This window comes from Ostrea edulis, chromosome 4 (assembly GCF_947568905.1).
Source record: "Ostrea edulis chromosome 4, xbOstEdul1.1, whole genome shotgun sequence".
NCBI classification, from domain to species: Eukaryota; Metazoa; Mollusca; class Bivalvia; order Ostreida; family Ostreidae; genus Ostrea; species Ostrea edulis.
In genome coordinates this window covers 68,962,309-68,986,709 of record NC_079167.1, presented here as the reverse complement: position 1 = coordinate 68,986,709, position 24,401 = coordinate 68,962,309, and the positions used below count along the sequence as shown (strand labels likewise).

At 34.5% G+C, this 24,401-nt stretch overlaps 3 protein-coding genes across 5 annotated transcripts in view; 2 read left to right on the top strand and 1 right to left on the bottom strand.

Moving 5' to 3' along the window:
- The window catches only part of LOC125672117 (sorting nexin-8-like), a 20,463-nt gene extending 15,907 nt beyond the window's left edge, over positions 1–4,556 (top strand). Inside the window, exon 14 of the mRNA XM_048908233.2 lies at positions 215–4,556. Within this exon, the coding sequence (XP_048764190.1) occupies positions 215–343 (129 nt within the window). The 3' untranslated portion in view covers positions 344–4,556. The remainder of the gene's footprint in view (positions 1–214) is intronic.
- LOC125672122 (enkurin domain-containing protein 1-like) lies at positions 867–24,401 on the top strand. Of its 3 annotated transcripts, XM_056163622.1 has the most exons (8): positions 867–964; positions 4,573–4,655; positions 16,247–16,379; positions 16,774–16,934; positions 17,116–17,265; positions 18,391–18,551; positions 18,738–18,874; positions 21,302–24,401. In XM_056163622.1, exons 3-8 carry the CDS (start codon positions 16,310–16,312, stop codon positions 21,460–21,462), a joined length of 840 nt encoding a protein of 279 aa, XP_056019597.1. In that variant the 5' UTR covers positions 867–964; positions 4,573–4,655; positions 16,247–16,309; the 3' UTR covers positions 21,463–24,401. The 3 variants fall into 3 exon arrangements, with proteins under 3 accessions (XP_056019597.1, XP_056019596.1, XP_048764196.1); XM_056163621.1 differs by lacking the exons at positions 867–964; positions 4,573–4,655 and adding an exon at positions 7,454–7,561; XM_048908239.2 differs by lacking the exons at positions 867–964; positions 4,573–4,655 and adding an exon at positions 14,754–14,971.
- LOC125672118 (uncharacterized protein C2orf81 homolog) lies at positions 9,064–14,795 on the bottom strand. Its single transcript, XM_048908234.2, has 11 exons — positions 14,547–14,795; positions 14,207–14,369; positions 13,987–14,056; positions 13,766–13,901; positions 13,426–13,537; positions 12,986–13,189; positions 11,677–11,780; positions 10,757–10,899; positions 10,610–10,662; positions 10,143–10,214; positions 9,064–9,520 (listed from the first exon to the last, which is right to left on the bottom strand). The coding sequence occupies exons 1-11, from the start codon at positions 14,660–14,662 to the stop codon at positions 9,326–9,328; spliced, it is 1,368 nt and encodes a 455-aa protein (XP_048764191.2). The 5' UTR covers positions 14,663–14,795; the 3' UTR covers positions 9,064–9,325.

Below are 24,401 nucleotides of genomic sequence, written 5' to 3'. Positions count from 1 at the left end.
GGTGGATTGATTAATTTTACCAACAAAGTACATTCAACTTTGGCATTTATTTCTTTAGAAATAAAACATTTGTCTGAAATTCATGTTTTTAAAGTAAAATGAACCAATATTCCTTGTAAGAACAAAAATGAAATGCTATACAGGAAGGGTCATTATAACCATATTGTGTGTAGTCAGAATGAGACAAGGAGGACATTTTTTTTTTTTATTTCAGCTAGGAAAAGTTTGGGGTGATATTCAGCCAATCATAGACAATCTACAGGGGCCCCGCCCTGATTCTCCGGCCAGGCTGTCCCCTGTGGGATCACCCACCAGCAATAATCACCCAGGGATCACAGCATAGTACACACCGACCCACCCACAACAGTAATTGACCTCTCTACACTGGTTGTTTTCTGCCTCATGATCTAACCATTCCATATTATACACAGTACCGCTGTGGTGAACGTACTCCATCTTTCAAACTGTTGATAAATTACGGATTTGAAATAACACTTGGATACATGCAGCTGATATACTTATATGTACTCTTTATGGTTTCTATGGAAAGCAATTTTTGTTTAAATTTGGTGTTTACAGTTTTTGTGGTATTCAAATGATACATGTATGAAGATGTGCTGAAACTGGGTCCTGTCTAGTCACTATTCTCAGTCTCTGTTTTCCGGTTCATGTATGTAAAAGTCTTCATCATACGTGCATGTACTGTATACCAGGAAATTTTCACTCATTCTTTTTGCTCAGATGCTTAGAAAAATGATTTAAAGATTTGTCCCATTATAAATTTGCCTAAAGCTATGTATTATAATGTAATACTAAGTCAGGGTTATGAATAAATTTTGATTTACCCAGTTTTTAATTTGCCAATTCAGGATGTGGATGTAAATTGGTAAAAAAAAAAAATTCCAGTACACAATGTACTAGAAGCTTGGTCGAAACATGATTCAGAAACCACCTTTGCATTTAGGTAATTCTGCATAAATATTGTATGTTAAGAAGCTCAAAGCATGTATATCTAAAATTTTATATGAATAATCAAGAAAGCATTTATGTTTGACCTGCATGTACATATAATTCCTAGTCATGTTACTTAGGTTTGTATTGTTTAAAGACACCCCCCCCCCCCCCCCCCCCCCCACCCCTGCATATCAATACACAATTTTATATCACAATTGTAAAACGATGTCTCAAATTTTGTGGGATTTTTTGTACATGAACTACCCAGCATTTGTATGCAGTCATGTAAATAATTCCTTTACATTGCTGTATTAGGGTCGAGATCAAAAGATCGATGTCAGATAAAAATCTAAATTCAAATAGTTAGGGGGAGGGGGAGTTAAACCTCCTGTAAGTTTCTATCATCCAACATTGATTTCTCTTTAGTGAAAAATGATAAAAGATAAGTGACTGTTTAAAAACACATATTAATAATATTACATTTTAATGCGCATTTGATAGTGTTAATGCATACTATCATTTGTGAATAAACAGTAGAAAAGGTATACCGAGTGTTATTTATACCCGTATGTTTTTACTTGTTAATCGATTAGTTTCAACACTAATCATATTTAGGTTTTGGTGAAAACTATGTGAATTTACTTTTTTGTCAGACATTGAACATTTGATCTCGCCCCGTAGTTTGAGGTTGTTTGTAGTTTTGTTTCTTCCACATACAGTCTGTGTAAATTCTACTGCAATCTTGTCTAAGTAACGATAGCTTGTTTTGTGTGTGTGAGGAAAATGTTTTCATAATAAACTGCCATTGTGTTACATGAATTGCTAAAATAAAATCAGCATGAGACTGCAGATTGCATGCTTGAACAATTCTAGCAATAAATATTCAGGGCATCAATGATTTAAAAATTCTCTTGATATATTGTAGATTCCTTATTTTACGCGAGTACTTTTCAAATATTGCAAAATGACTCGTGGATGTCAGATCACATGATCATGAATTCGCGAATTGTGTATTAAATTGATCAATAGTTTTAACATGCATTTCAGCAATATAAAGATAAAAGCGGGTAATTTTATTTCGCGTGTGATGCGTCTTGCGAACTTACGTGATTATAAATTCCTTGCATATATTTAGTAATCTACAGTAGTTGGGAATTTTAAAGAAATTTCAACCATACCAAAACATGAAATCAACGAATCCCAAGAGAAGTGATAACTTTTTTTCATACTGTTTTATTTTCTTTATTGATATTACAAATCCCACATCATACAGATTAAATGTAAAATTATTTATTGTGAATAAATTGCATCACCAGAATTATAGAGTAGTGATTGACGTAAGATACATTGTATTATATTGAAGTAGAAAATGGATATATGTAAGTAGTATGTGGAATTTACTAACAGCCTCTTCTGTGGATAATGGATATCAGATCTTAACTGGTCAGGCATGTCGTTAAAATGTGAATATTTTATATCCTCATTGTACTGTTGTCATTTTCAGTCTTTTGTTTTGGTTAAGGGAATGTATGATTGTTCAATAAGAAATTCTTTTTATGGATCAATTTGAAAGGTTAATAGAATTGTTTTAATTGCATCAGGCATTTTGTCTATTTTGTATTTCATTAAAGGTTTTATCAGTTGAAGTGATAAAGGTCTGGTATTTAAATGGTGCCATTATAGATGTTCTTGTAATATTCTAAATGTAAAATTTCCATAGTGCTGAATCCGTTTATTATATACATACAGGTTTCGAGATCAATGTGAATGTTTCATTCTGTCATTTTGAAGTGCACAATGTGGAAAATCTACAAACTGATAACTTTTCACTGCCATTGAAATGAAATGATTCAGATGTTCCTACAGGTTTTCATGAAAATTTTGTTATTTTGGTTTCATTTGAACATGGGTGTTTTCTATGTGATTTTTTTAAAATGCTTTATGAAATGCAGGGGGATAAAAACAAGGAATTACTTTTGCAATTATGAACCTCAGATATATGTGTGCTAGATATCGAAAATATCTTAATTTTCATAAAGAGGTATAGCGCATTTGCTGACGATACGGCCGACTCAGAAATCTAAATGGAAAACACCGGTTTCCAATAATAGACTGGCGTGTTATATTTAGATATAAGGCCAACGTTTTTGATGTTTCGTTAACCAAAATAAATAACTGCCGCAGTTTAGCATTACTGACATTTATATGAGTCGTTCTTTACTTAATAAACCATTTCCCTATTTGGAATGATGAACAATACAATATTTTCATAGACCTGTGCATTCATATTACACAACAACCCTTTTACATATGGCATTACTTAACTCACTGTTCTGACATGACTGCAGCGCCTTTAATAGATGTCATTAGTTCATTTTCCTTTGGTTGATAATTCGAGTGTTCATCTTTGCCTAAATATCATATGACAGTTGCTACATGAGTTTTGATTTTTTTTTTTTTTTTTGAGAAGTCAAACTGTATAACAGTTCTTTTCCTCCCTTGACTTATTTTTACTTATTACATGCTGTGCATTTGTGTCCTTTTTCTTGTAGTATTTGTTTAGATTTTCGTCATCCACATTACGGTTTGAAATTCCTGTGCACACAGGAACATGTTAGTGTAAACAAGCGGAACTACAATGATCTCGGAATAAATTCCCTTTCTTTAAGTTGTAACTTGCAAATGTTAGAAGTTATGATGAAAATGACAAATATTTGTTATATATGTATCACATTTTACCCCCCCCCCCCCCCCCCTCAAGAAAACGACCCCAAAAAATGGAAAGCAAAAAAAAATAAAAAAAATAGATTGGCAAAATATTGGACTTGAACTCGGGGGAATGGATGGTTTAAGTGTAGGATTACCATGCACCTAAACCACTAGGCCACCCAGGCTTGTAAGTTTAAAGGTTTAACTTTTGACAGGCTGCTAAATCTCAAGGTAAATTTTGAGAACGATTTTTTCATATTTTATCCATTTTCAACAAGAGGGCCACCTTAAACCAAATTTCCTCAAACGGACTTATATACAGTCATAAGCAGGTAAAACAACTTCAGTGTTTTATTTCTGGTTTAAGGTGGCCTTTTGCAACAGTTTGCAATTTTTTATGCCCATTACGTTACATCTACTATATACTCTATATAATCACGGTGATGTTTATGCTTGTCAAATAAATATACTATCAACATATCGATATCTTTATTAAGTAATTTGGGTAAACACAAGTATAAACTGACATTGTATAGCAGAATATTTGTAAAAAATGATATTAAAGAAAAAGGTATTTATGTAGGCGAAATTGCATACCAAGTGCGCTATACCTCTTTATACTATCATTTTGATAATGTTGACTCGTTTCTTTCCGTTTGTTTATATTTATGACTTTGTGAGGTGCACTTAATGCTGTGCACGTTACATTTGTACGAGTTTGAACTTACCACAAGACCTGCTATATATACACTGTTATACAGTTGAATTACTGCATCCTTGTCCAGTGTGTTTATGGACTTCATTTGTTGTTATATCTGTATGTTAAGGACATGTCGTAATGTGATATTTGTCCTACTTAAATTGTTATACCACAAATAAAGGAATGAAAATTGTTTGATTTCCTTATAGTTCAACAACCACCTGCCATCTACAGCAGCCATCGGATGCCGCAGCATTGCTCCAGCCTCGAGAGTAATCAAAGCTGCTTCTTGGTACTTTGAAAGTAGTACAGTATCTTTTATTTATATCTTGTGTACAGATACCATGTGCAGGTACACTTTGTAATTGCAAGTCTAAAGACCATCTGTGTGACCCCCTAATCATAAATCTGTACAGTGACAACCAATTATGATGTAATCACAATACTTTACTACATACAAACAATTCTAATGTTATTTTCCAGAATTGTGTTTTAAATTATGTCATGCAGAATATTTCTTTAACACTGTTTGTAATGAATGCTAGAATATTTTATTGATGTGGATTACATATTGATAGAAGGAATTTAGAGTATCATGGTAAATACATGTACTTCGTTGTAACCATTTTTAGCTCTTCTGAGCCAAAGGCTCAAAGAGCTAATGCTATGGCCATTTGTGCGGTGTGCGTAAACTTTTTAGAAAAAGGGCTATAACTCAAGAACCCCTTGGCCAATTTTTTTCAAATTTGTTACAGGGTATCATTGGCCCAAGGGCTTTCATACATATTAAATAGAGGGATGTGACCCTTTAACAAGGGGAGATAATCAGGAAAATACAAACAAAAGTAGTGGTTGCTAAAAAATCTTCTCAAGAACCACAGGGCAGATTATCACCAAACTTACACATAAGGATGAGGATATGTTGTAGATTAAAAATTGTTCAAGGCATTACCCTGGGGCAAAGGGCGTGGTCTCAAGGTCACTTCAAAGTTGACCTAAATTTAAAATTTTTTTAAATTCCTTAAATCTTAGATATTTTAGTCATTATAAGGACTAGGATCATCAAATTTTGACAGTTGATGCATCTTAGGACCTTGTGTCAAGTTTGTCTCAAAAGTAGGTCACGGTGACCTACTTTTTGAATTTTGCAGGTATTTATTTTAAAATTAATTTTGATGCATATCTTGGACACTTTGAAGCCTATGATCATCAAAACTTGTCAGTTGGTGGATTATGGGACCTTGAAATGCGTCAACTGAAAAATAGGTCACCGTGACCTACTTTCTGAATTTTATGGCTTATCATTTATAGATATATTTTAAGTTGTTATTTCAAATACCGAGAGGTTTAGAATCATCAAATCTTGTAAGTTGATGCATCTTGAGGCCTTGAAACATATTTATAAAAAAGTAGGTCACAGTGACCTACTTTTTGAATTTTGCAAATATTCAAATTTCACATTTTCAATTTTAGATGCATATTTTGGGCACTGTAAAACCTATGATCATCAAACTTTGTCAGTTGATGCGTCTTCAGTCTTCGGTTTGTGTCGACCAAAAAGTAGGTCACCGTGACCTACTTTTGGTATTTGACAGCTAAATTACAGCTAAATTACTATATTTCAGACACTATTTGACCTACAATCATCAAACTTTGTCAGTTGATGCATCTTGAGTCTTCGGAGTGTATCGACCAAAAAGTAGGTCACTGTGACCTACTTTTGGCATTTGACAGTTATATTTATATATTTCAGTCACTAATTGACCTACAATCATCAAACTTTGACAGTTGATGCATCTTGAGTCTACGGAGTGTGTCGACCAAAAAGTAGGTCACCTTGACCCACTTTTGGAATTGGACGGCTATATTTATATATTTCAGATACTATTTGACCTACAGTCATCAAACTTTGTCAGTTGATGGGTCTTGCATGTTCGAAGGGTTTCGACCAAAAAGTAGGTCAACTTGACCTGCTTTTGGAATTGGACACCTATATTTATATATTTCATATACTATTTGACCTACAGTCATCAAACTTTGTCAGTTGATGCGTCTTGCATGTTCAAAGGGTGTTGACCAAAAAGTAGGTCACCTTGACCTACTTTTGGAATTGGACGGCTATATTTATATAATTCAGATACTATTTGACCTACAGTCATCAAACTTTGTCAGTTTTTGGGTCTTGCATGTTTCAAGGGTGTTGACGAAAAAGTAGGTCACCTTGACCTACTTTTGGAATTGGACGGCTATATTTATATATTTCAGATACTATTTGACCTACAGTCATCAAACTTTGTCAGTTGATGGGTCTTGCATGTTCGGAGTTCGCTGACCAAAAAGTAGGTCACCATGACCTACGATTGGAATTTGACAGCTATATTTCAATATTCAGATACTAATTGGCTTAAAATCATCAAACTTTGTCAGTTGATATTTCTTGGGTTCTCAAAATGTGTAAACCAAAAAGTAGGTCACATTGACCTACTTTTTTTGAATTCTTAGGATTTAACTAAAGATTTAGAATACTAAGAGGCTAAGAATAGAAATGCCGGGGTTGTACAATTTATCAGAAGAGCGATTCTAGGCCCTTGGGCCTCTTGTTATTTACCTACTGCAGTTAGTCAGCGTTGGTCGCGGGTTAACAATTGAACATTTTTGGCCGGGCTACACAACATGCATCTGGCTTATAGAATGGTGGGTTGGCTGACAGGCAGGTGTCCCTGTAATAGGGTACCTACTTTGTGTAATCAACTCCTCTCACACCTCTAACTTGACATTCCTCAAACATTATACAGTTGTTATGGACACATTGAAGATGTGCATGTGTCTTTTTGAAAAATTTACATGCAGTTGAACTTTGTCATTTTTATATGCCGGTATTGTGTTATGGCGCTGTCTTTCTGTCTGGCTGGGTTATGTTTTCCAAACTTTTTTCTGTAACAGATGCATGTACAGTTTCTAAATTTGGTCACAACTTCTCCCTCAAGAAGCGCAAGAATGAATTTGCTTTTCAGCTGGATTGGTGCACCATGCCCTACTTATGGGCTAAATTGAGGTCAGTTTTCTGGACTTTTTTTCATTACAGATGTAGATATTGTCTTGAAATTTCACCACAATCTTCCTCTTGGAGGAATACAAGTTCAGTTTGCATTTCTGATGGATTGGTCTGTCTGTTGGTGACCTAATTTAGGACTAAAAGTAAGTCAAAAAGTTTCCTGAACTTTTCCTCATCATGGATACAGATATTGCAACCTCCCTCTCAGAGAAATACGTTAACAGTTCACATGTCAGATAGATTGGTGCACCATAACCTACTTTAAGGCATTTCTATTCAGAATGTGTAATGCATGTGCTTGCAGGATGAATTTCACTGTCCGACGGGCGTATAATATACCATTTGTGGTACTCGTTTAAGCATGTCTTGAATAGATGTTACCTTTTTTGTAATCAACTCCTCTTACAGCATTTGTTTGACATCCTTCAGACCTTGTACAGTGTTATAGAAACATTGAAGATGTGCAGGCGTCTTTTTGGAAGTGATCAGACATTCTTCGAAAATGGAGTTGAAGCTTGGTACCTGCTTTGTGCAACAAACTCCTCGAAACATATTTTAAAGCAACCCGGCCATTGGTGTTTTAAATCAAATTTTAACTTCATAACTACCATTCCAATTAATTTGAAATTTGGTATGAAGCATCATGTCCTGTATTTCATCAGCATGGGCACTTTTGGGAGCATTTGTATTTTAAGAACACATTTTATACTCCTGCTGAATATTAGATTTTATTGATATGCAAACAAAAGATTTAGTATTGATTTCATAGCCCTTGGAGCTAGTGATGCTCATCGTCTGCAGGTGACCGATATGACCTGTAAATTCAGGGGTTAATTATGAAAGCATATCAATTTGATTACTAGATTTTGACCATGTTTAGGAAAGACTCAATTGGTCCTAGAAATGAAGAGAATCCTTGTAGTAATAGTTGTACATCACAAAATTGCAAAGCAACAGTTGGATATATGGTGTTGATACTACTCATGAAGGCAATAAAAGCAACAAAACCTACAATGGATACAGGTTCCATTGTGGTAACCAAATAACAGCTGGTATAGCTCTTGATGATATTTAGGAATATTAAGCTTAATTCTCAGTTTAATTTATTGCACTGCCATTTTCTCCCTTCCCATAACATTTTGTTACTTGGTCTGTCCCTGGAACTGACTTTTGAATATGTCTGCCAGGAGAGAATATGAGGTTGTTCTCCAGGATGAAAACATTTAAGGGGGACAAATTTGGTAGTTAGGATGGTTCTGTTAGCAGATGGCTCAGCAGGTGAAACACCTAGCTTGAGACGCGGGAGTGTGTTCGAGACTGCAGTTATTCACACGAGTACAAATTCCTGCCGATCCCAAACGCCGAGTCCGCATCACGAGAATGGGTTCGAAGTGCAAGAACTCGCACCACCTATGTCAGTAGTGTGGTTGAAGAACAAAAACACATTCATGCGCACATGTTCTTGTCATTCATGACTCTGGAGAACGAAAATGGCGATCTCGAACACACTCTTCGTGTCCATGTTCAAATATTGGTCCCAGGTATGTTCCATTTTCTCCCTTTTATATAGGTATTATGTGTTTCCAAACAACCAATCCTAATGAGTCATTGATCAGTACCAGTAAGATAGAAATAAAATATAAACTGAAAATTAATGGAAATTTATTGGGTAACAATTACATTTCAGTTTGCTCACATCAATTTTCACAGACTACATATCAATAAATATCACAGATGGCACATTGTTATATCATTTAAAATATGATATCAATGCTAAGCCAAATTTAACATGTGCACATATGTACAATTATATGTAGTACAAAATAGCTATATAAAAAGCAATATTTGTCAACAAATTTCAAATTCAGACCCTTATCAACTGATCAAGTCTATTACACAGGTTTCTTTCATGTTGATATTCGGGGCTGACTAGGAGGGTGGGGTACAATAGGGGGTAATGGGGGAGAGTCTCTGATTGGTCTTAAGATGGGAGTGTGTCTGTCGAGCAGATCAACAACTTCGAGGGCTGGCTTGGTTGTCTTGTTGGCAACGGGATGTAGTCCTTGCAGATTTGTTGATAAAACATCAGATTTACGTACATACTGTAATAATAAAATTTCTTGGTCAATAGAGAATCCTTTATGTAAAAGGTTACTAGTATAAACTTATCTTCTGTAAAAGTATATATTTAGTCTCGTGATTTGTCTTTTATGATTTTACTTGGTGTGTGTATTATATAATAATTTTGTAGTCAGTAACTGGAAACTTTGTAATATATTACAAACACACAACTACCTCAGTTACAGTTGTATTACTTGCATGTATATCATGAAAAAATTTCACAAAGTTAATCTTTTCACTAACAAACCAGACATGAGCAAATTCTTCAATATCGACAGTGCATGAAACTGACCGGAGGTACATGTATATGTACCGTACGTGTTTCGGTACTTAACAGTAAGTTGTACCGTACGTGTTTCGGTACTTAACAGTAAGTTGTACCGTACGTGTTTCGGTACTTAACAGTAAGTTGAACCGTACGTGTTTCGGTACTTAACAGTAAGTTGTACCGTACGTGTTTCGGTACTTAACAGTAAGTTGCACCGTACGTGTTTCGGTACTTAACAGTAAGTTGTACCGTACGTGTTTCGGTACTTAACAGTAAGTTGTACCGTACGTGTTTCAGAACTTAACAGTAAGTTGATATTGATTGAACTGACTTACCCTCTTTGGCCCTCTTCTAACTCGTCCACCCTCCTTTACTGTGACCCCAGGAGCAAGTTCCATAGACTCAATCTGATAGAATATATTGTCATGCAGAGGTTGAATGATTGCATACAATGAATAGAAATGTCACTTTAAAGCATCAAACTAACAAGATATAAAGATTTATCAACCAATATGGAGAGAAAACCATTAAGCCTCTTATCTCATTTCTATCAATAGTGCCTACCATATGACACAGAATCTCAGGTTTATAAACCAGATTGACTTATTTCTCATTTCTGACCCAATTAATACCTAAGGTTTCAATCAGAATCCTGCTTATCTTAGCATTTGTGAACATGAGTTACCATGTCAACCAAACAAACCAACAGTTAAGTTACATCAAAAGGATTTACTCCAATGAATTTTTTTTTTATTTAGATAAATTTACCGAAGTCTTCGTTTTAAAAAGTTATTTCGCTTACCATAGGGGGAGGTAACTCTGTTTTTGTTTCCGTTTCCATCTGTGATGCACCATCTGCAAAAAATATGATATCAAATGTTACATTACTCACATTTCCATATCAATGTTTACCAAATTGTTTTATTTATTTAACAGAAGCAAACCTTACCAATAGATTTATCTAATGATTCTTCTGGAGACATCTTCTTTTTCTTTAATTTTATTTTCATAAATTTTCCATGCCTCATTGCTTCTAATCTGGCCTGAGCGGCTTCAATGGAGGGATCGACTACTTGATAATTAACTTTTACTCTGCAATAAATAAGAAATGGTTAAAACTCTCCTATTTCATAGATATATAGGACTATAGTTGTACCACCCACAGGAGTCTGAAGTTTTATTAATGAAAATTGAAATAAAAATCCAAAGAAAAAAATATCCAATCTGGAAAAAAAAATCCATCGTCTTGGATAATCCCCCCCCCCCCAGATTTTTATTGATAAAACTTCAGACTCCTGTGTACCAGCAGTCATTTCTGTTCCTAAATTTTAAACATTTCCATGTTGAAAAAATCCTAAATCAAATTCATTTTCCCCAGATTGATTCCCATTTTCGAATGTGATTACGTCATGTATTTTGAAATCCCTCAAAAATTTAATGTCAACTTGACAGATACTTTTAAAATTAGAAATCATTGGCTGCATTTATCAAGTTAATCAACCAAGTGTATTTTCAAAATTTATGCAACATTAAAATAATTGATGATTACATATTTTAAATTCATTTAAACAATATGGTCCATACTCTCTGAGGACAAACATCTTAGAAACATGACAATTTTTAAGCTATGCTGAAGGAAAGTGTCAGGAGATGCACATATTTGTGATGTACATTGTACATAGTATATATTTCTGACTAATTACTACTTTTGTATAATAAGTTTGATATATTCAACTTTCTACAAACACTTCTGCAATTTAATACATAAGTAATTTTAAATTTGGACCAATCTTTCCATTAGATTACTCTTTCTCTAAAATATATAACAATTTCTGAAAATCAAGTTATCTAAGCAAAGCATATGCTTACTTATGTGATGGTAATTTTTCTGGGTTCAATTTGATCACAGCCAAAACATTTCCCATCTCATCATAAACCACATCTTTGTTCCCAGGTGGTCTGCCAGATTGAACCTGAAAGAGTTATTCCCCTTTATAGAGCATTGACAAATGACTACACTAGACAAAGTTATCTACAGTATATATATCAGCCATTAACACATCTTCGCAAGCCAAGTGAATCGTACACTTGGCTTGCAAAGGAGATGAGAATAAGCAAATCGGACACTTGGCTTGCAAAGATACCATTAACAGATTAATGGGTTTTTTTCATCAGTCTAGTAACTGGTTGAATATAAAAGGAAGGCAAGATGTGTTTGTGAAAAACTGATGTCCTCAGATTACAACAAAGTGGAAATGTAAGAAATGGTACTTTGTTTTTAAATTTTCAAAAACTAGGTCAAGGTCACAAGGTCAACAAATATATTATCATTAAAAAGGTCTTTTCACAAAAAATGCACATGCTTAATATAAAAACAGTGCCTCTTACGATAAATTCGAAAGATATGGCTTATATTTGAATTTTCAAAAATAGGTCAAAGGTCAATGTTAAGGTCACCCAGTCAAAGATTTTGGAATCAATGGAAAGAATACTCATACTACAATATGAAAGCTTTACCTCTTATGGTGTAAAAGATATGACCAAGGTTTAAAGTTTTTTGAAAATTTCCAAAAACTATGTCAAAGGTCAATATTAAGGTCACAAGGTCAACAAATCTGGTATTGATTTAATGATTGATTTAATATTGTTTTACGTCCCTCTCGAGAATATTTCACTCATATGGAGACGTCACCACTGCCGGTGAAGGGCTGCAAAATTTCGACGCTTATGGCCATTGAGCAGGGAGGGATCTTTATCGTGCCACACCTGCTGCAACACGGGACCTCAGTTTTTTTGGTCTCATCCAAAGGACCGCCCCATTTAGTCACCTCTTACGACAAGCAAGGGGTTACTGAGGACCTATTCTAACCCGGATCCCCACGGGATTATCTGGTATTGTTGGAAAGGTCTTTTCACAAAAAATGCACATGCTAAATTTAAAAGCAGTACTCCTCTATGATTTGAAAGTATGGCTTATATTCGAATTTTGTAAAAGTAGGTCATAGGTTAATGTTAAGGTCACCAGGTGAGGTCAAAGATTTTGGTGTCAGCTAAATATGAAAGCTTTAATTACTTCTTATGGAGTAAAAGTTTTTTGCCACAGACAAACAGGCCAAAAACTATATGCCATCGAATCTTTGATTCTGGGGGCATAACAATAGTTCACCCAAGAACTTACTTTGAGAATTGAATGACACGAAGCTGGCATATTAAGAAGACCGCTGGCTTTATCCATTTGTTTGAATTCTAAACTGGCCTCAATTTCAGCTGCTACCATTTTCATCTCTGTTTCTTCCAATGATTCAGACATCCTGCTAACATGACTGGAGCCAAGTCTACCTTTGTATGGTTTGAATTTGAACCGCTTCTTCTCTTTCTTTTCCTAATATGTTAAAATGCAGGTTAAAAAAGTATTCTCAAATCAAATTCTTTTTACATTGCATTAAATATACAAAACTTACAATATTCTACATAGGGACATCAAAATTTGGAATTAGTTTTACATACAAAAATTAATCATGAAGTAAAATACTTTATAAAAGTATTCATTACCAGCATCCTTGATGTAATATATAGTCTATAATATTCTATTATAGTACGACTACAGTACTGTTATACCTCTTTGGGTTGGATCTTGACTTTTTTATCCGTACTTTCTTCCTCTGCCTCTGAGACTTTGTCTTCCATCTCTGGTTCCTCTTCCTCCACTTTTGTATCTTCCTTCTTGGGCCTACACATTATAGATTGATCAGAATGGTTTTTTCAGGATCTTTCGCATAATACCCATTTCTTTAATATTCTACTGTATTTATCATGTTTTATGTAGATTAATAACCTACTCTGTAGATGTAATATTAAAAAAAAATCTAAAGAATCAATTTAATATCAACACAATAAATACATCTTAATAATCAAATATACATAGAAGATCTAAGCCATTTTATCAAGGAATACTAACAGTGGTGAAACATCTTCATCCTCATCATCAGGCCTTTCATCAAAGATTTCTGCCACAGGAGAAATTGGTCTTGGAGGAATGATTTGTTTTGGTACAGATCCCTGAGCCCAGCAATCTGTGGAGGCAGGGTCTGGCTCTAAAAGTACAAGTGTTACACAATGCACATTTATACCTAAGCCGGACAATAAATATGATTTTTTTCCCCAGTGTGAATATTTTACCTTCGTCTTCCATCCATCCAGCATCAGCTTCAATATTCACTTCTCCTTCATCTCGTGCAAGAAACTGCCACTAAAATATAAAATGATAATATAAAAATCAATAATAAATCAAACTATTCATCGTTAAGATACAAATGTCCATGTCAACACTGTTGTAGCAAAAACTAGGTAGTATCTATAAATCAAATCTCTACGATTTTTTACATCCAATAAATCTTACATCAATGATTTGAAGAATTGCATCTTTTGCCATTGTAACTGTGAATGGAAGGAGTTGTTTATCTACATAAATATCATATATTTTATCCATTGTGGTATCCACCAACTCCTCCATAATATCTTCAATGAAATCCTCTGTACCATCTTTATCAAGCATAAAATTCCTGTAAAATAATTGAGCATACAAATGGTGATTCATGATCTGATTAATCATAGTTTGATTGTTAGAATTCTGTGAGTATCAGGTCTTGGAGTATACAATAGTGACACTACCTTCAAATTGGCGGATACAAACGTATAGATAAAACTTTCAAAAGCAACGAAAGACAGTGTTTGCATACCAATCTTGATCAGTGAATTTCCCTGGAACAATTTCATGTGCAACCACCGGTGTGTGTGCAGGTGGAGGCTTTGAACCCTTGTCTGCCCGTGATTTAGACACGGCAGCTCGCGACATTTTTGATTTTTAATATTGTACAACCAATCTATTAACTATGCACGGACAAATAAAACGATTGCCGAAACATCTTCCATGTTTTCGCTCCGTTTCTCTAAACCGGATGTTTATGTTACCTAGACAATACAAGCTCTCGTTTACTTCGAGATCCTTATCTAATTTTTTTTTTTCAGAAAGAATTTCTATTTTAGTTTCATAATCGAAAGAATTTTAGAATTTTCTATTATATTTGGCAACTACTTTGAATTATATTTTCTATTTCATCTTGAGAACAGTTCAAAATTGGTCACGTGACTTTCAATATGGCAGGTATGTGTTTTGGCGTGTATAGAAACCACTTCATTTGTCAAATACCCCCAATTGTTAGATCTATCACTTTTGATGGATTTATAATTAGAGATTAAGATTTTCTATTTACAATCAGAGACATAAATAAATGACATTTGATTTTATGTCTGAGAAACAACCCACGCATTAAAAAAAAAAAAAAAACTTGGATGAGCTAAGCTACGCATTCAGTGCATGTAGCTTAACAAGGCAAGAGCATTTCTGATTACTTATGTTATAATACCAAAGCAGAAAGTAAAATTTTGCTTTCACCCGGCCATTAGTGCTTGGGTCATAATATATGAATACATATCTAACCTTATACATATATGTTTATTTACATATATGTATAAGGTAAGGTATTCTCTTTAGAGAAGTCGAGAGGCATAGCCTTCATCGACTTCTCTTCGCAAGCATTCATATTTTGATTCTGGAAAACGTAAATGCCGGAGTCGGTGACGGTTTATGCTTCGACCGACGTTTCGACTCAGATTGCCTGGATTTACGCAATAGACAACTTGTTTTCAAACATTTAGCAGTAATGCACAAAACTGTCACAAGGAAATCAACACTTAGTTGCTTTTAATCCATTTTCAACATGTCCCCTGTCCCAGGTTTACGTTAACTGGTCTTGGGAGCTGTCACAGGGGCATGTTGAAAATGGATTTAAAGCAAGTAAGTTTTGATTTCCTTGTGACGGTTTTGTGTATTGCTATTGAATTTTTGAAAACAAGTTGTCTATCGCGTAAATCCAGGCACATCTGAGTCGAAACGTCGTTCGAAGCTTAAACTGTCACCGACTCCGGCATTTACACGTTTTCCAGAATCAAAACATGAATGCTTGCAAAGAGAAGTCGATGAAGGCTATGCCTTTCGACTTCTCTAAAGAGAATAAAGGTTAGGATGTGTATTCATATATATTATGACCCAAGCACCTGTGGCCATTATGAGTATTTGAATAACAAAAATAAGGTTAGATTTCCTCTCATCATCACAGGGTCAGCTTATTTGCTCTGTTTTCTGTCACACAGATGATAATTGAATGTACGTATTTATTATATATGTGTGATAATGAACAGAGTGGATAAGATGCCCTTGTGCAGGAACCCGTAATTTTGTCTGTAATGATAGTGGTAAAGGTATATACTATATTGCCCCCTAATAAGTGGTATAGTACAGATCCCCTACTGTCATTATTACTGGCAAAATTACCAGCTCCTGGTCATCATCTTGTGATATATATATATTGTTTTGCAGATTTGGTTCATTAAGTGAGGAAAAAATCTTTCTTGATCAGTGTATTTAAATCCAACATCAGCCATGCATGGGGGAGGTATGATGATGGTTACTGGTAGTAGCTATGGGCAAATGCCATATGGAGGACGCTCAGGTAAATTGATAACACAAAATCTGTTACATTATAATTCTATATTAAAGTGAGACAAATAGAAAATTGAATTCCCAGGTGTACTGGATTGACTGGGCAAGCAATTTCAACTCTTGATCTTTCCAGAAGGTTTACAGAGATGCCAACCTGTCTGATTTTGGCAAATTTTCTCTGAATTTCTTACCGAAAATCTGTTCTGTGATAAGCTAAAATCAATCATAATGAAATACTGACTTGTCTTAAAACTTTACATAAAGTGTACAGTAGTTATTATAATAGTAGTGGCTTATGCTAACATATCAGTTCCATAATTCAAGGCAGTTCAATAATAGATGTTTCTTGTATAGCTATAAATTCATACATATTCCATTGACCAGATAATTATGTTTGTTATTAGAGAGTAGAATGCGGGACCATTTGAGTGAAAATGTGAAGAGGATGAGGCAAATTCAGAGACAGTCCAGAGAAAGAGAAGCCAGTGCACACCAACCAGTTAAAGCTTTATGGAAATCTGAAAAATATAGTGGGATTACATCAAAAATCAAGGAAGATATACAGGTTTGACTGACTGCTCTCTCTCTCTCTCTCTCTCTCTCTCTCTCTCTCTCTCTCTCTCTCTCTCTCTCTCTCTTAGAATAGTAATCCAAAACATTTTATCAAAAAGCATTGAAGTTAATTTTCCTTAGTTTGGGTATCAAGTTATGTATGAGATATGTATCAATTTTTATTTTATGAACAGAGGCCTCCATCTGCTCCAAGGCCAAAGTCTGCTACATTTCTCCGAGCACACTCAAGAACAGGTCCTTCGATCAAAAACATCTCTCGCCCCTGCACCCCGGACCCTCCAGCAGAAAAATTGACTGTTCCTCCAGCCAGGTGTTCAAGTGAAGTAAGTCTTGCATATCACTGAACGACTTCAGATTAACTTTTCTGCATGGTAACGAACTGCTTCCCAAGAAAACTTGAGGCTCAGACCCAAAATTGGTACAATACCACAAATGTGATTCAATATAAATATAGGATTTTCATAATTTTGTTAAACTATAACTGAAAATCAAAATTTATTCAATACCTGATAAGAAAACATTGATAGATTTACATACTAGTAATCACTTCTTAGTCATCATAGACTATGTATGGTATTGAAAATTGCATTGATTAGAGTTTTGGTAGCCATTTGTGACTTAATATAAAGCATTAATTTTAAACACTGCGGTGTCGACGAATTAGTGACATCATTCCAGTGTATGTTTATGTTTATTGGTTTAATTAACTCTAATCATTTGTGACTAGGTCTGTCACGATTTCAAAACTTTTGGGTTGGGTCGGTTCTAAAAAAATTTACTTTGGGTTCGGGTATTTCGGTCCGGGTCTATATAACTATTTTAAAAATCTAATATACAGTTAAATCAAAAACCTTTATTATATTTTGTTACAGTAATTACTCGGGGACGTGGACTGTGGTTTAGACTCGACATCCATGGTACTAGAAACAGCATTGTCACTTCTACTCATTTCAATTCCTTGCTTTCAATGTTTTGTCATTGACGATGTTGATCCTGTGGCATATTATAAATACGTCTGACATATCTTACATACTGTCATTGTTTAGTCCACAATGCCATCATCTAACAATTAATCAAAATACAGCCACCTTTGAGGATTTTGACTAGATTTTGTTTAAATGGACTTCTATATGTTGTAAAAACCAGACCCGAACCGAAATACGAAAAATGGAACCAAACCCGACCTGAACAACATGACCCATGGTTTTCGGTTATTTTGGGTACCCATTGCAGGCGGATTTGTGACTGTTATAAAATCAGCTGATGTTTATTAATCCAACATTTGATATATGTATACCTGTGTCTATGATTCAGTTTTTTAAACTTTGAAATTGAATTCATGTTGTTAACTTAAAAATATAATGTTGTTTTTGCAGGGAGCTACTTGTAATACAGCAGTTGGGTAATAGCAGAAATACATGTATAATGGGATGCTTTTACATTTGCAGATTAAATTTAATAGAAATGATGTAGACTTTATCAGAGTCAATGGAATATCAGCAAAGCATCAAACAATAAAGAGAAGTCCTAGTGTGAATGCTTTGGATGACCTGAAGAAAAAAGAAGAAGAAGAGTACAATAAGCATCGCAGAGGAGCTGTCCCGAAATAGTATGTACAATAAAACAGAAATATTACTAGGTGTTATCACAGGTACCATCAGCAAGTTAGTACATGTACATTATATTTGTTTTCAGTTTTCACTCACTAGCATTATTCAAGAATTAAACAAATACTGTATTCATAGAAGTAAACAAAATTAGCTTAGAAAATTACACTTGTGTTTCATTTTCTCAGTCTCCAAGTACGCAAGGAGCAGTGGAAGAAAACAGAAGAGGACCGGGTAGCTAATACCCCTGACCCCGAGATGCCCCCAGGTCACCGTCTGCTGCCAGAGAAAGAACGACATGAAACGCTCAAACTTCTGCTAACAAGTAAGTAACTGTAACAAACATGTAGAAAGAACGACAAGAAACGCTCAAACTAAGTTAGAAGTAACTGTAACAAACATGTAGAAAGAACGACAAGAAACGCTCAAACTAAGTTAGAAGTAACTGTAACCAACATGTAGAGAGAACGACAAGAAACGCTCAAACTAAGTTAGAAGTAACTGTAACAAACATGTAGAAAGAACGACAAGAAACGCTCAAACTAAGTTAGAAGTAACTGTAACAAAGATGTAGAGAGAACGACAAGAAACGCTCAAACTAAGTTAGAAGTAACTGTAACCAACATGTAGAGAGAACGACAAGAAACGCTCAAACTAAGTTAGAAGTAACTGTAACCAACATGTAGAGAGAACGACAAGAAACGCTCAAACTAAGTTAGAAGTAACTGTAACAAAGATGTAGAGAGAACGACAAGAAACGCTCAAACTAAGTTAGAAGTAACTGTAACCAACATGTAGAGAGAACGACAAGAAACGCTCAAACTAAGTTAGAAGTAACTGTAACAAAGATGTAGAGAGAACGACAAGAAACGCTCAAACTAAGTTAGAAGTAACTGTAACCAACATGTAGAGAGAACGACAAGAAACGCTCAAACTAAGTTAGAAGTAACTGCAACAAAGATGTAGAGAGAACGACAAGAAACGCTCAAACTAAGTTAGAAGTAACTGTAACAAAGATGTAGAGAGAACGACAAGAAACGCTCAAACTAAGTTAGAAGTAACTGTAACAAAGATGTAGAAAGAACGACAAGAAACGCTCAAACTAAGTTAGAAGTAACTGTAACAAAGATGTAGAGAGAACGACAAGAAACGCTCAAACTAAGTTAGAAGTAACTGTAACAAACATGTAGAAAGAACGACAAGAAACGCTCAAACTAAGTTAGAAGTAACTGTAACAAAGATGTAGAGAGAACGACAAGAAACGCTCAAACTAAGTTAGAAGTAACTGTAACAAACGTGTAGAAAGAACGACAAGAAACGCTCAAACTAAGTTAGAAGTAACTATAACAAACGTGTAGAAAGAACAACAAGAAACGCTCAAACTAAGTTAGAAGTAACTATAACAAACATTTAGAGAGAACGACAAGAAACGCTCAAACTAAGTTAGAAGTAACTGTAACAAACGTTTAGAGAGAACGACAAGAAACGCTCAAACTAAGTTAGAAGTAACTGTAACAAAGATGTAGAGAGAACGACAAGAAACGCTCAAACTAAGTTAGAAGTAACTATAACAAACATTTAGAGAGAACGACAAGAAACGCTCAAACTAAGTTAGAAGTAACTGTAACAAACGTGTAGAAAGAACGACAAGAAACGCTCAAACTAAGTTAGAAGTAACTATAACAAACATTTAGAGAGAACGACAAGAAACGCTCAAACTAAGTTAGAAGTAACTGTAACAAACGTGTAGAAAGAACGACAAGAAACGCTCAAACTAAGTTAGAAGTAACTGTAACAAACGTGTAGAGAGAACGACAAGAAACGCTCGAACTTAGAGAGAACGACATATAATGTGAAAATTGCCTAATTCGACACCTGGGCATTCCGACCCTTGTTTTCATTCTCAATTTCATATTTTCATTGTTTTACACTGTTTATTCTGACACATTGTATTCTGACAGAAAATTCTGTCTCGAGGTGCATGTCAGATTAGACAGGTTTTACTGTATATATCAGATTAGGCATGTCAGATTAGACAGGTTTTACTGTATATATCAGATTAGACAGGTTTCACCGTATATATCAGATTAGACATGTCGGATTAGACAGGTTTTACTGTATTTATCAGATTAGGCATGTCAGATTAGACAGGTTTCACCTTATATATCAGATTAGACATGTCGGATTAGACAGGTTTTACTGTATATATCAGATTAGACATGCCGGATTATACAGGTTTCACTGTATATATCAGATTAGACATGTCAGATTAGACATGTTTTACTGTATTTATCAGATTAGACATGTTGGATTAGACAGGTTTTACCGTATATATCAGATTAGACATGTCGGATTAGATAGGTTTCACTGTATATATATCAGATTAGACAGGTTTTACTGTATATATCAGATTAGACATGTCAGATTAGACAGGTTTCACTGTATGTATCAGATTAGACATGTTGGATTAGACAGGTTTCACTGTATATATCAGATTAGACATGTCGGATTATACAGGTTTCACTGTAGATGTTCCAGTTTGAATTTGGAATCTGATTGTCTTAATACTGTGCTTGTTACATGTACATGTACAAATGTTAAAATGCTGTTAAAAATGTGTACAAATACTGATACAGTTAAAATATTCGGTTTATTATTTTTTTTTAAATTTAAAATTTAGTAATGTCATTAACAAGAAAATTCAGTAGTTTGCCAGTATCTGTGTAGTACAATTGAAACTTTACACTTTCAGAGGAAAAGGAGCTTGTGAATGAGTTAAGTGCTCTACCACTCCGCATGGACACTTTCAGAATCAGGTCACAGAAACAGGAACTAGAGGGGAAAATAGCAGAAATTGATGAAGCGAAGAAAATATTCAACCGTCCAAAAGTGTTTGTAAAGGTTAACAGCTGAAGTTCTCTTATCTTTCATTATGGGCATCCTCTATGTGATTTAATTTATATACCTATCAGGACATTGGTTGAAGTTTTGAAACATTTGTTGTAGATAATCTATATTATTGCGATCTGTAGATACTGTTGTTATAAAGTCACAGTTATGACTTAGATAGTAGTATATGGGAACAATGTCAGGGTGATATTGGATTGAATGTTCATTGTAGATTGTCTTTGTAAACTCTGACAATTCATACACAGAGCGACTCTTGCTGCGTCTGACTGTCGGGGAAACATTTTGAGTTTGACATTATGGACTACGTGATACTCTGTTTTATTATATACGCATTGTTTTCCCATTGTTGTCAGTGCTGTTGATTTCACAGTGTGATCTGACACTCTGGTTTTCTGATTCTACATCATCTCTCTCAGAAACTGATGATGTCACAATGCATCCACTCAGGTTTCTGTGGAAATTGATCAACAGCGTCACAGACAAAACTGCTTACACAGAAAATTATTTCACTGTATGCTTGTCTTTTGGCTAACTAAGGAATTATTTTATCATCTCATTGTTAATGTAAATGTGTATTTAAAGATACATAAGGGGGCAAACGATAAATTTATCATTACTACAGTAACTTGGTGCAAAGAATAGGATCACATCTCGTTGATAGGCACAAATCATCAGATCAAACTTCACGCAAAGTGTTGAGTTTGATCTGATGATCTGTGCATGTCAACTTGACATAAGGCCAAAATAAAAATATTGTTTGTTTCCCCTCGCCCGACCGAGTCTGAAAATTCACACCGACCCATAAGTTTTTATTACGCCATTCTGGTGAAGTTTTTTTTTTAATTTTAAGAAAATTTCAAGGTCGTTTCTGGTGCAGATCAGTATTTTATAATGACAAAAATTTTCTATATCTTCTTTGGTTTCGATCCAAAATAAAAAAAATAATAATACGAATACAGGAGGTGTTCTGGTCCGAAATCTAGAAATTTCGCCGCCTCCAGCTGGAGGCAGCATTCTCTGGCTGATTTCAAATACTTACAAGCCGAATTCAATTTTAAGCTCATAACTAATCAATAAAACGATTCTTCTTGTACTTACTAATATCGATTTTATGGGTTCTTTCATCACATAAACAGTCTCTTGAAAACATTTTATCAAACTGTCGAGCTTTGTTTTGAGTCACGAGACTCGTTTGCTCAAATGACAGTGAAAATTCGGTTGACTACAACTGTTGGTTTCTGTTTAATATCGAATTTTGGATTGATATTTTCTTTTAATCGATATTAATAAGTACAAGAATCATGATTGTTTTATTGATTAGTTACAAGTGAGTTTAACATTGAATTCGGCTCGCAATTCGGACTAGTGATCTGCAAGATCGAGATGGAGAAATGTTGTCTATACGAGGAGCGAGGAAACAAGAGAATTCGGGGCATCCAGTGTGCAAGTTGTGTTCTTCAGTAGGGGAAAGTGCTGATATTTCGGACGGATGCGATATTTTTGACAGTCAATCAGAAGCATTCTGAATTTAACTTATTTCTGAACTAATGCTATATTTACAAACTGGAAAACACCTAATTATATGCACATTTGTAACTCAGCTCTGATTGGTTGATGTCAGCATCCATTTTGTTTGATCGGCAAAATCAAGTCCCGTTGAAACGTTTTCTGGTAAACTAGATCTACCGATATCATTTAAAAATATAATCAAAATCACTATCATATACAAATTAAGATAATGTGCAAAAAACAAAAGAATAAAATGTCAGTGAACCATAAATAAAAGACAGCAACCGAGTTTACCAATTTTATAACACCATGTGTCCAAAACTAACACCATTGTCCATAGTTGCAACATTCTCCCTAACTTTATTTAAGTGTTAGTATGTGGCATAAATAGCAGAGAAAATTCTGATGAAACCCAATGTTCGTCGAATCAACCAATATGTATACATGTAGTCCAATGCCTAAGTTTAGTGGTTAGATAATGAGCATTTCCAAAATACATGAAGTACTGTCCGAAATATCGACACCTTCCCTAATTGCAAAACGTGGCAATCAAAGCAGAATTTACGCGAGAACTGACTATACGAGTTTGATGAGGAAACATGGATGATGTGATTCACGACGTTTGGTATCGGGCATTGTTAATGGTTATGGGAATTTCATAATAAATAAAATTCTGCTAGCTAAAAAAAACAAAACTTTTTACCTACCTACCGACCTTCCTCTGAAATTTAGGGTCGGGAGAGGGGAAACAAACATATTTTTAAATGTGGCCTAATCCAATTCTATGCATCAAGTTAATGAGGTAATAATACATGCATACATAGATTAAGTCTTATTGACAATATTTTGTATGAAATATAGATGTTATCCCTTATAAAGTCATTGAATGCTTTTACTAGGTTTTTGTTGAAGAAGATTTAAGTTTTTTGTATAAAGTAAAATTGTAATTGTCAGTATATACATGCATTTCTTTTCTTTTTTAAACACATCTGTTGTAAAATGTTTGACTTGCTCCTTGTCTTTTGCTTTGTGTGTGTCTTACCATAATTAACATTCTCTGAGGGTAATTTTTGTATTGTACATTTTGTGTTTGGGGTCATTGAGGGTTACATTGACCCCTCCAGTTACTAATAGGCTCAGCCCCTGTGTTTTTGTTGAAGGCACACTCACATGTATGCCATATGTATGTTGATGGATGCACAAGTTATTGGTTCAGATGATATTTGTAGTAACTAGCAAGTCAAAATGTTGAGTTTTGAATTTCATCTTTTAATTGCATTTTGATAAACAAATTATTTTCCATTTACATGTATTCTTCAGACTATTATTATTCGATCTTGGCAAATACTTGTTCTTTTTCAATGAATGTAGGGTTATTGATAGAATCGAAGAAAGATACCTGTAGAAAATAAATTATCTTTAAAATATTCATA